The sequence below is a fragment of the Rana temporaria genome, chromosome 5, assembly GCF_905171775.1.
Source record: "Rana temporaria chromosome 5, aRanTem1.1, whole genome shotgun sequence".
NCBI lineage: Eukaryota > Metazoa > Chordata > Amphibia > Anura > Ranidae > Rana > Rana temporaria.
This window is the reverse complement of record NC_053493.1, coordinates 421,284,507-421,296,979: the sequence shown is the minus strand read 5'-3', so window position 1 is coordinate 421,296,979 and position 12,473 is coordinate 421,284,507. Positions and strand designations below refer to the sequence as shown.

At 47.3% G+C, this 12,473-nt stretch overlaps 1 protein-coding gene across 1 annotated transcript in view; it reads right to left on the bottom strand.

Moving 5' to 3' along the window:
* Positions 1 to 1,563: 1,563 nt before the first annotated feature.
* The window catches only part of KIF9 (kinesin family member 9), a 52,896-nt gene continuing 41,986 nt past the window's right edge, over positions 1,564 to 12,473 (bottom strand). The window contains exons 16-21 of the mRNA XM_040355246.1: positions 11,240 to 11,440; positions 9,265 to 9,473; positions 7,244 to 7,423; positions 5,560 to 5,675; positions 3,516 to 3,620; positions 1,564 to 1,839 (exon numbers count right to left, since the gene is read on the bottom strand). Coding sequence (XP_040211180.1) covers positions 1,732 to 1,839; positions 3,516 to 3,620; positions 5,560 to 5,675; positions 7,244 to 7,423; positions 9,265 to 9,473; positions 11,240 to 11,440 — 919 coding nt within the window. The 3' untranslated portion in view covers positions 1,564 to 1,731. The remainder of the gene's footprint in view (positions 1,840 to 3,515; positions 3,621 to 5,559; positions 5,676 to 7,243; positions 7,424 to 9,264; positions 9,474 to 11,239; positions 11,441 to 12,473) is intronic.

Here is a 12,473-nt window from a genome sequence, read left to right as displayed (position 1 = left end):
TCATGTCCACAGCCAAAAGCGCCTACAATGGGCACATGGGCATCAGGACGGGCGCACCGAGAAGTGGAAGAAGCTGGCCTGGTCTGATAAATAATGTTTTCTTTTTACATCATGTGGATGGCCGGGTGCGCCACTTACCTTGGGTAGAGATGGCACCAGGGTGCAGTATGGGAAGAAGACAAGCTGGCAGAGGCAGTGTGATGCTTTTTCTAGTTGAGTCCATGCCTTGATGGGTCAGGACTGTTTTGGTACTAAACGGGGGGACCTGTTTTGGGGAGGCAGAGAGACTGCCAGAAGCCGTTTGCCTTCAGACAGTCTCTCTGTCATTGAAACATCACAAGGCGTTATCTGACCAGAGAAAAAAGAGAGGAGCAGCGTGACTGCTCTAATACTATGTGTGTAAATGTCAGCTTGAGCTATAGAGCTCTGTAAGTAACAGGTTAGCACAGACTGGAAAAATGGAGCCTAGTGCTCCACCACTGGCTGGAAAGAATACAAAGGGCTAAATTCACGTAGGGGGACGCAAGTTTGTGCGGGCGTAGCGTATCCTATTTACGCTACGCCTCCGCAACTTAGACGGGCAAGTGCAGTATTCACAAAGCACTTGCTCCGTAAGTTGCAGCGGCGTAGCGTAAATCTGCCGGCGTAAACGCGCCGAATTCAAATTGTCAAGAGGTGGGCGTGTTTTATGTAAATAAAACATGACCCCACGTAAATGACGTTTCTCACGAACGGCACATGCGCCGGCTGTGAACGTATCCCAGTGCACATGCTCCTAATCACATCGCAAATAGTCAATGCTTTCGACGTGAACGTAATTTACGCAAAGCCCTATTCGCGAACGACTTAAGCAAACGACGCCAAATTTTCAAAATTCTACGCGGGAACGACGTCCATACTTAACATTGGCTATGCCTCATATAGCAGGAGTAAATTTACGCCGGAAAAAGCCTTACGCAAACGATGTAAAAAAATCCGCCGGGCACACGTACGTTTCTGAATCGGTGTATCCAGCTCATTTGCATATTCTACGCTGAATTTGATGGCAGCGCCACCTAGCGGCCAGCGTAAATATGCAACTAAGATACGACGACGTAAGAGACTTACGCCAGTCGGATCTTAGCCTAATTTCGGCGTATCTTGCTTTCTGAATACAGAAAGAAGATACGCCGGCGCAGATTTGAATTTACGCGGCGTATCAATAGATACACCGGCGTAAATTCTTTCTGAATCTAGCCCAAAGTATTTATAAGCCGCAATCTATACTGATCAGCCACCACATTATGACCACCCACCATAACATTATGACCACCCACCATGTTTCAATGACAGAGAGACTGAATGCAAACAGCTACTGCCAGTCTTTGTCGTCATTTACTCAGAGTGCTCTGCAATGCTGATCTATGTGCAATGACAGTTCCATGTGCCAAAAATACCCACACTAACTCCTGAGAAGATGGCGGTCAGTGATCTCTCTCTCCCCCATTCTTGTGAGATAAAGCCTGAAAGTCAAATCATTTTTGTAATACAATTTAAATTTGGAATTTATTTTGTTACTAAATGTGTTGTAAACAGCAAGAAAGATCTTTTATTTATCTTTACAAAAAGTGTAAAAATAACAAGAATGATATAAAATATTATATAACTTATGATGTTTGTTTAGTTGGCCTGGCTGGTGTCACAGTGCAGCGCCCTCTCCTGGAGGGGACAGGTAGAGCGGGTTTTCTGCGGTCACATGATGGTCAGAGTGGAGGGAGGTTTGTTCTTAACACTGCTGGTGATCAGACCCGCTTTCTTCTTGGTGGGGGTGAGCTGAGCCATCGCTCGGCTGTAGATGTGCTGCAACAATAAAATTGGAACATAACTTTCATTAATTGCAAAACCAACACTGTCTAGTAACCAGGTCTTAAAGCAGACCTTATCAACACCCCCCCCCCCCCCCACAACTCCCTCTCAGATCTGGTGGACTGGCAGTCAAGCTAAGGGTGCTCAGACCAGGTGGGACTGGCAGTCAAGCTAAGGGTGTTCAGACCTGGTGGGACTGAAAATTAAGCTAAGGGTGCCCAAACCTGATGGGACTGGCAGTCAGGCTAAGGGTGTTTAGACCTAGTGGGACTGGCAATCAAGCCAACGGTGCTAAGACCTGGTGGGACAGGAAGTCAAGCTAAGGGTGCTCAGACCCGGTGGGATGGGAAGTCAAGCTAAGGGTGCTAAGACCCGGTGGGACTGGCAGTCAAGCTAAGGGTGCTAAGACTCGGTGGGACTGGCAGTCAAGCTAAGGGTGATAAGACTCGGTGGGACTGGCAGTCATGCTAAGGGTGCTCAGACCTGGTGGGCTGGCATTCAAGCTAAGGATGCTCAGACCTGGTGGGACTGGCAGTCAAACTAAGGATGCTCAGACCAGGTGCTTAGGCAGTTAAGCTAAGGGTACTCAGGCAACGCCTGGACCCTTCCTTCCAAGAGCCTTTTGGAAATCTGAACCACGAAGACTAAAATTCAGGTCTTAAAAGGGACCTTATCAGCCCCGGCCCCCCAACCCCCTCTCAGATCTGGTGGACTGGCAGTCAAGCTAAGGGTGTTTAGACCTGGAGCGGCTGGCAGTCAAGCTAAGGGTGCTCAGACCTGGAGCGGCTGGCAGTCAAGCTAAGGATGCTCAGACCTGGAGCGACTGGCAGTCAAGCTAAGGGTGCTTAGACCTGGAGCGACTGGCAGTCAAGCTAAGGGTGCTCAGACCTGGAGCGGCTGGCAGTAAAGCCAAGGGTGTTTAGACCTGGAGCGGCTGGCAGTGAAGCTAAAAGTGTTTAGACCTGGTGGGACTTAAAATTAAGCTAAGGGTGCACACACCTGATGGGAGTGGCAGTCAGGCTAAGGGTGTTCAGACCTGGTGGGACTGTCAATCAAACTAAGGGTACTCAGACCTGGTGGGACTGGCAATCAAGCTAAGGGTGCTCAGACCCGGTGGGACTGGCAGGCAAGCTAAGGATGCTTAGACCTGTTGGGGCTGGTATTCAAGCCAAGGATGCTCAGACCTAGTGGTACTGGCATTTAAGCTAAGGATGCTTAGACCTGGTGGGGCTGGCATTCAAGCCAAGGATGCTCAGACCTAGTGGTACTGGCATTTAAGCTAAGGATGCTTAGACCTGGTGGGGCTGGCATTCAAGCCAAGGATGCTCAGAACTAGTGGTACTGGCATTTAAGCTAAGGATGCTTAGACCTGGTGGGACTGGCATTCAAACTAAGGATGCTCAGACCTGGTGGGAATGGAAAGTCAAGCTGAGGGTGCTCAGGCCTGGTGGTACTGGCAGTCAAGCTAAGGGCACTCAGGCATCGCCTGGACCCTTCCTTCCAAGAGCCTTTTGGAAATCTGAACCACCAAAACTAAGACTAAAATTCCGATTCAGCTCTGGACATATACATTTAGTTCGAACAAATGTCATCCAAATTTCAAGATCATCTCTAGTTTTATGTGGTCAGTGTCACCGTTTCGTGGTCTTTGAACTAAGGATCACACAAACCCTCTGGTTGGCTTTGTTTCTGGCACTGTTGAAGGGTAGAGCCCCCGGAATCTCCATTAGCAGCTCCTGTTGAAGTCTGTCGTATCGCTCCTGTTCATCTTCACCCTGAACAGCATGAGAAGAAAACAATCTCTACAGAGACTGACAACACCAAGAGGACAATTCTCAATACGTACAATCACCAGATCCATCTCTGATCTTGTCTACTCTTCACAACATTCCAGGTCAGAATTTTATAAAAGTGTTAAAAAATTTAACAGATACATAGGGTTATGTACAAAAGTAGTAGAGAAGCCAGCTACCAACAGGATCTTAAAACGTATATATGAAACTTTATTGATCTACAGGGTAAAACAACAAGGTAGCCCAAGCTTACGCGTTTCAGCCTACATGGCCTTAAAGGAGTTGTAAAGTAAAAAAAAAATTCACCTTAATGCAATCTATGCATTAAGGTGAAAAAACATATGATGCTGCCCCCCCCCCCCCGAAACCCTGTTATACTTACCTGACCCGTCAAAAGTCACGCGCGTGGTCCTTAGATCCTCTTTGCGGCTCAGCCTGGCCGCTGATTGGCTAGAGTGGATGGATTGAGAGCAGCGCAGCCATTGGCTGGTGCTGCTGTCAATCACATACTGTGCCGCGGCGCGCCGAGGGGCGGGGCCGAGTGATCCAGTGAGCGGCTATGGCCGCTCGCTGTATCACGGGAGCGAGCCCGCAATTACTCACCACCATGCGAGCTCTCTTGCATGACTGTGGTCAGTACTTGCGGGGAGGACCAGAGACAGCCGCCGAGGGACCCCAGAAGACGTGGATCGGGGCCACTCTGTGCAAAACGAACTGCACAGTGGAGGTAAGTATAACGTGTTTGTTATTTTAAAGGGAAAAAAAACATTTCCTTTACTAACCCTTTAATCATAGCAGAGGACAAAGCGATGGGATTGCTATAATGGTGGCCCCACCGCCAGCACACACATCCCTTTTACTGGACTACTGGGAGTAAAAATTAGTATGTGGTACTTCAAGGTATTGGAAGCAACCCCCCCATCCCCTTTCCCATCTACCCCTATTACAGCTATAGTGATTGAGGATTGGCTGCTCAGGCACCCAGTACTGTCACATGAGGGCAGGGAGAGAGTCCCTTAGTACACCGACTATCCCCACTCCTGGAGGCCACACAGAGCTGAGGGAAGATGAGTGTGGAACCCAGAATCCCTTGGAAAGGTTGGCAAACCCTTGTTTCAGCTCCCCATGCAACCCTTATGTCTAAGTCACCCTGTGCCATCCTGGCACAGGGTGACTGAGAAAATATATCTTGGATTACTTAAAATGGCACAGTAATATTTATCCACAATATCTCCCAGGATAAATGTAAAGACTATTCTTGGTTTGTTTGATTCTGAACTCAACATGTTAGTTGGGAGAGCTGATCACATTGGTCTCTGTACAATGTAGGAGACGGGCCGACTCCTGCTGGAGCTCCTGTTATTGTGAGAAGGTGTCCTGTGTTTATACTTATGATAATGTATAATCTACAGTGTCAAGCTTGGTGACAACAAGTCTGACCTGTAGTGAAATCCTGATTAATCACAACAATGGCCAGGTGGGCATGATGTCACATTGGCTACTTTAAGGGATTAGTTAATTAGCTCATGTTAATTTATGTTTCTTGTTACAGGTGTATTGTTAGAGTAGTATGAGCAGGAGGGGGAAACCTCCTCTTCTACTGTATATAAGACTTGTATTTTGGTTCTAATAAAAAGTCCATGTTCAGCAAACAAACGAGTATCGTCTTGTTTGTTGTTGATAGCGGTTGGAATATCTGATATCTATAATCAGACTGGAAGGAAGTGGTATATGACGAAAGCACTTAAGCGTAGTGTGGGACGTTTCTTTACAATGAGCACTACAGGTTTTTTTTGTGTTACAATCTTTCTTTATCAACCAAACAGCTAAATAATCTGCAGAGACGTGAGTGGCCAGGCAGGTGTACATGGTTGTTGTACATTGCATTGATTACACAGAGGTAGGACATGGCACAGCTCACCAGTGACATAACTTTACGGACAGGTAAGATTCCGGGTCTCAGAGTGCCGCCGACCTTCATCGAATTCTGCACCTCCTCCGGGAGGACGAACGACTCGTTATACCAAACCTCGAACTCTGAGGGAACAAGAATATAAAGTCTGCACTGAGAGGATACTCTGTTATCATTATTAGTGAAATGTACGAATTGTGGACTAAGGGAAGGGAATCTCAGCATTGTGGGAGGGGCAGAGACACAAACTACTGCAGGGAAATCTCACCATTGTGGGAGGGGCAGAGACACAAACTACTGCAGGGAAATCTCACCATTGTGGGAGGGGCAGAGACACAAACGACTGCAGGGAAATCTCACCGTTGTGGGAGGGGTGGAGACACAAACTACTGCAGGAAATCTCCCCATTGTGGGAGGGGCAGAGACACAAACTACTGCAGGGAAATCTCAGCATTGTGGGAGGGGCAGAGACACAAACTACTGCAGGAAATCTCACCATTGTGGGAGGGGCAGAAACACAAACTACTGCAGGAAATCTCCTCATTGTGGGAGGGGCAGAGACACAAACTACTGCAGGGAAATCTCAGCATTGTGGGAGGGGCAGAGACACAAACTATTGCAGGAAATCTCTCCATTGTGGGAGGGGCAGAGACACAAACTACTGCAGGAAATATCACCATTGTGGGAGGGGCAGAGACACAAACTACTGCATGAAATCTCACCATTGTGGGAGGGCAGAGACAGAAACTACTGCAGGAAATCTCACTATTGTGGGAGGGGCAGAGACACAAACTACTGCAGGAAATCTCACCATTGTGGGAGGGGCAGAGACACAAACTACTGCAGGAAATCTCACCATTGTGGGAGGGGCAGAGACACAAACTACTGCAGGAAATCTTCCCACTGCAGGAAATCTTCCCATTGTGGGAGGGGCAGAGACACAAACTACTGCAGGAAATCTCACTATTGTGGGAGGGGCAGAGACACAAATTACTGCAGGAAATCTCACCATTGTGGGAGGGGCAGAGACACAAACTACTGCAGGAAATCTCCCCATTGTGGGAGGGGCAGAGACAGAAACTACTGCATGAAATCTCACCATTGTGGGAGGGCAGAGACACAAACTACTGCAGGAAATCTCACCATTGTGGGAGGGGCAGAGACACAAACTACTGCAGGAAATCTCCCCATTGTGGGAGGGGCAGAGACACAAACTACTACAGGAAATCTCATCATTGTGGGAGGGGCAGAGACACAAACTACTGCAGGAAATATCACCATTGTGGGAGGGGCAGAGACACAAACTACTGCAGGAAGTCTCACCATTGTGGGAGGGGCAGAGACACAAACTACTGCAGGGAATCTCACTATTGTGGGAAGGGCAGAGACACAAACTACTGCAGGGAATCTCACCATTGTGGGAGGGGCAGAGACACAAACTACTGCAGGGAATCTCACTATTGTGGGAGGGGCAGAGACACAAACTACTGCAGGAAATCTCACCATTGTGGGAGGGGCAGAGACACAAACTACTGCAGGGAATCTTACCATTGTGGGAGGGGCAGAGACACAAACTACTGCAGGAAAATCTCCCCATTGTGGGAGGGGCAGAGACACAAACTACTGCAGGAAAATCTCCCCATTGTGGGAGGGAGTTGACCAGAGATTAGATAATCTGAGATAAGAACCATACCTGTGAGCAGCCGCTGTCGGCACTGGTCGACCAGTTTCTGGCAGTACTGAACCTCGGCTTTCAGGTCTTGCAGTTCATCATAATCTGCCCGATATTGTTGCTTCAGACCCTTCAGTCTGACAATCAGCATGAACTCCTGTTCATCAATGATGACCTGACCTTCATCACTGATGTATTCACCTGTAAGTAAAGATTCATCCCACTTTTATTACTCTTGTAGTACTTCCCCCTGAAGGAGCTGCTGGTTTGTTGTTGGCGGCATGTTACCTCTGTATCTCCGCCGTCTAGGGTACTCGATGAGAGTTGTAGTAAAGGGAATGTCCACACGACAGCTGTCTTTTCGGTGCTTTTATTACCCAGCCGGGTAAAAATGATCAAACAGTAGAAAGGTGAAGGGATAGCAAATAGAAGACAGCAGATTCAGGTGCAACTGAATACGGGAAACGATACTTTACTTTGCCACTCCAGCCGGAGTGGGTATAGCGCACCTGGACAGGCCTCTCTCACCAGCCTGGCAGCCAGAGTGTCACTCGAACCTAGGATCAAGTCTCTGCCACAAACCCTCCCAAAAGATTGGAGACAGTTATGGTCCGGAATTCTCTCTCAGTAGATTCCGCACCCGGATCTCCTTCAGGCAGTTTTGCAGCTGACAGGCGACCAACATCCAGCCTGTCAGAACTTAGGTTGTCCCCTGATGAATGGACAGGCCCCTCCTGGAACACCAGCCTCGTGCTTAGTATCCTTCGGACAGACTCCTCACCCGTCAGCTTTCTCCAAGTGGACGGACAGCTCGGGACCACACAGTGGATCAATAGCTCCGGGCCAACGTGGTCCCGAAACCAGGAACACTGTTTCCCACGCACACCCCGGCCAGGAGGGCCATATGCGGGGGTGTCGTGGAATGGCTACCTCAATGGTGGGCGCCACACGAGGAAGAACCTCGAGGTAATGGCGTCTGCCCCCTTTATACCCCTCCCCAGCATGCACAGCGGAACGACCAATTCCACTGGCTCCCAAGGAGTGGCACTCAGACACACTTGACCACACTGCTGCCACCTGTCGTCCGGGGGTGACGGGAGTCCCCGGACAAAACGACAGCCCACAGCACAGCCAACCTTGAGCAGAGGCCCAAATTTAGACATAAACCAACTCAGAGCCAACTACTTCTCTGAATCAGAGCTGGACTGGGACAAAAATTTGGCCCCGGACTTCATCCAGACTGGCCCACTTTGACAGGTCTCTCCCATGGTGGCCGGACAACTCCCACCCTCTCCCCCCCAGCCTCCCGCCCCCCCTCTCCCCCTTCACTAGCCACTAGCCATTCTACTTTATTAGAGTAGAACGGCTGGTACTCTTATAGGCAGTACCAGTGGGGAAGCTAGACATTATTTCACCTGGGGCAAAGAATCAGTTCGGTGCCCCCCCCCCCCCGCCCATGGTACAAGATTAGGCAGAAGTGAGAAATTTCCAGGCCATAGCTGTCAGCTGTCTGTCCCCTCCTCTGTGCTCCTTCTGGTCCCCCCTGCTCCTCTGGTCCTCCCCCTGCTTCTCTGTTCCCCCCTAGGTGAGTGCTGCGGGGAGGGAGAGGAGGTGAGCACTGCGGGGAGGGAGAGACAGAGGAGAGGAGGGGGGCGGTCCGCTGTCACTGAAGCCGGCCCACTGAGTCATCGGCCCACCGGGAAACTCCTGGTAGTCCCAATGGCCAGTCCATCCCTGCTCTGAATTATCCCCCTAAATTTAACATAGCACCGGCACTGAAAGTTATTATACATTTATATAGCTCTGACATATACCGCAGTGCTGTACAAAGAACACTGAGTCAGTCATATCAGTCTCTGTACCAGAGGAGCTTACACTCCAATGTCCCCTCCCCCACAGTCACATCAGTCTCTGTACCAGAAGAGCTTACACTCTAATGTCCCCTCCCCCCACAGTCACACACTATTATTATTTCTATGGCTCTTACATATTCCACAGCGCCCCCTGTAGCCCCTCCTGACGATTTCCCCAATAATAAATACCTTGTTTCTCTCTCTCCAGTTTTGTCACATTCAGGTTCTGGGAAGTGACATCGATCTCTTTCTTGATCATATTAATCCTCTGTGTGATCTCCTTCAGTTTCCTCTTCCTATCTCCCAGAATGGATTTATTCTCCTTAAATATTCGGTTCAGTTCGCTCCCGCGGTCCGCTTTAAAGTCCTCAAAGGCTTCAGATTTTGGGGGAGGAGAGCTGTATGGGAACAGAGCGCGGTTTACTGACAGCGCCGTGACTATATTATTGTGATTTATCTGTAACACAATGTATTTCCCCCATCATAATACTAGCAAGCATGTTAGTGGATCAGTCTCATCTAAAGACACTACAGGATGAAGATCCAGTTCATGGATTCCCCTTTGTGTCAGGTATCCAAAACAAAAATGTAATTTATTGTAGCTGACCAGTCCTTAGATTTGGTGTCTGCATTCATTTTCTGTTTTTACTTTATTTTCACTGGGTGATCCTGCCAGTAACACACTTCCTGTCCTAGGGTGGCCACCAGTGGTGGCCGGTCCACAAGGGGTGCCAGCCCCCCCCCCAGCCCGCATCATCTGTGTTGTTGGCTGGACCAACATTTCTCTACCAGGTCCGTCACAGCCTCACAAGCATGTGACCACAGCCCAAGACCCCAATTGGCCTGTTTCATGTTGTCCTCGGGGCACAGAGCACTCCCACCCTGTGCTGCCAGTGAATCAGCATCAGCCAATCAATACTAAGAACACAAAAAGAAGACCCGGTCAATACAGAAGATGCAGCGCTGGGCACCAGGGGAGCTGTGACTGCTAGAGGGCTCAGCCCGTAGGGTGAGTGTGGACATGGAGGGGCCCATCCATGCCCCCCAAAATCCTCCCAACACCAGTCGCAACACTCACTTACTACACTGTATCAATGGGGGGAGCAGAGCTCTCCCACCCTGTGCTGCCAGTGAGTCAGCATCGGCTAATCAATACCCAGAACACGGAATGAAAACCGGGTCAACACAGAAGCTTCAGCGCCGGTCATCATCAGGGGAGCCGTGACTTCTAGAGGGCTCAGCCCGTAGGGGGGAGCATGGAGGGGCCCATCCCCAAAATCCTCCCAGCACCAGTTGCCACTGGGGGCAACACTCACTTACAGCACTGTATCTATGGAGGGCACAGAGAACTCCCACCCTGTGCTGCCAGTGAATCAGCATCAGCCAATAAATACCCAGAACACGGAACAAAGACCGGGTCAACACAGAAGCTGCAGCGCCAGGCACCAGGGGAGCCGTGACCACTAGAGGGCTAAGCCCGTAGGGTGAGTGTGGACATGGAGGGGCCAACCCACACCCCCCAAAATCCTCCCAGCACCAGTCGCCACTGGTGGCAACACTCACTTACTGCACTGTGTCAATAGAGGAACAGGTCATTAGCAGGAATGGACGTTCACTGATCTCCCTCCACCCTACTGGCGGCACCCACCATGCCAGTTCTGGGTCCACCGATGGCCATGCCGAAGCCTGGAAGCATGGCTGGGGACACCGACACATGTGGAATGTGTGGAACGGATCCAGTGGCTGAAGAGCCACGGGATACCTCCATCTGACAGTCATCTTGTCAGATTGCCGGGATTGTGTGTAAAATCCTCCCACCACTAACTCCATGTTACATACTAAACACTACATAGTACTACATTCGACTACATACTACAGTGGTGGCAGTAAAAGGGTTAAAATCTGTTCCCTTGGAACTAACATTAAAGTCTTTTCAATGCGGCACTTAGGCGCCCCCTTGTGTTCCTTTCTTACACTTGACTCTCAAACTTCACTATATTTTCAGTATTAGCAGGTTGACATTCTATGTGTGGGTTAAAGCACCCTAAAAATCTCTCATTGTTGGCTGAAGTGCAGGGTTCCTAATAGTGGCCTGCAGACCTTTATTGCATTTTTATAGGATTATCTTTGGCATTCCACAGGTTACATAGATGGCACTTCTCACCCGGGACGGCTGGGTTCCTCTTTGATGGGAACCTCTGAGCGCTGGGTTTCCATGACAATGGATTCCTGCTGCTCTTTGACAGCCATCTCCTTCACATCGAAGTCCCGCAGTGATGTGGAAAACATGGTTTTAGATGGAGAAAATGGTTCAAGGTCTTTAACGATAGCCGGACTCTGAGTACTTCCACTCCTACCAACAGGACTGAAATAAGTTCATAGAAAATGTATCATAAACTAAACGTACGCATGTAGCAATTAATAGAAAGAATTATCAATTAATTGAAAGAATGATCAATTTATAGGAAAAATTATCAATTAATAGAAAGAACAATTTAATTAGCAGAATTAATGAAATAATGAAAATAATGTATTAATTAACAAAAGTCATGTATCAACTAATAGGAATAATGATCAATTAACAGATAGAATGTATCAATAATATAAAGAATGTATCCATTAGTAGAAAGAATGGTCAATTAACAGAAAGAACATATCAATAAATAGAATGATAGCTTAATTTAATTTTTTTTATTTAATAAAAATAATGTATCAATTAACAGGAAGAATGATCAATTAATAGAAAGAAAGAATGTATTAATTGATAGGAAGAATGATCAATTAATACAAAGATTAATAGAAAGAGTGGTCAATTAACAGAACATATCAATTAATAGGAAGAATGATCAAGTAATAGAAAGAATGTATTAAATGATAGAAAGAACCGTTAATTAACATAACTAATGTATCAACTAATAGGAAGAATGATCAATTAACAGAAAGAATGTGTCAATTACCAGAAAGAATGTATTAATAGGAAGGATGATCAATTAATTGGAAGAACGATCAATTAATAAAAAGATTAATAGAAAGAATGGTCAATTAACAGAGAGAATGTATCTATTAATAGAAAGAACGATTAATTAACAAAAGTCATGTATCAACTAAAAGGGAAAATTATCAATTAACAGAAAGAATGTATCAATAATAGAAAGAATGTATCAATTAGTAGAAAGAATTAACAGAAAAAAAGTATCAAGAAATAGGAAGAATAGCTTAATTAAATTTTTTTTTAATTTAATAGAAAGAATATATCAATTAACAGGAATAATGATCAATTAATAGAAAGAATTATCAATTAATTGGAAGAATTATCCATAAAAAGATTAATAGAAAGAATGGTCAATTAACAGAATATATAAATTAATCTAAAGAATGTATCAATTAATCGGAAAAAG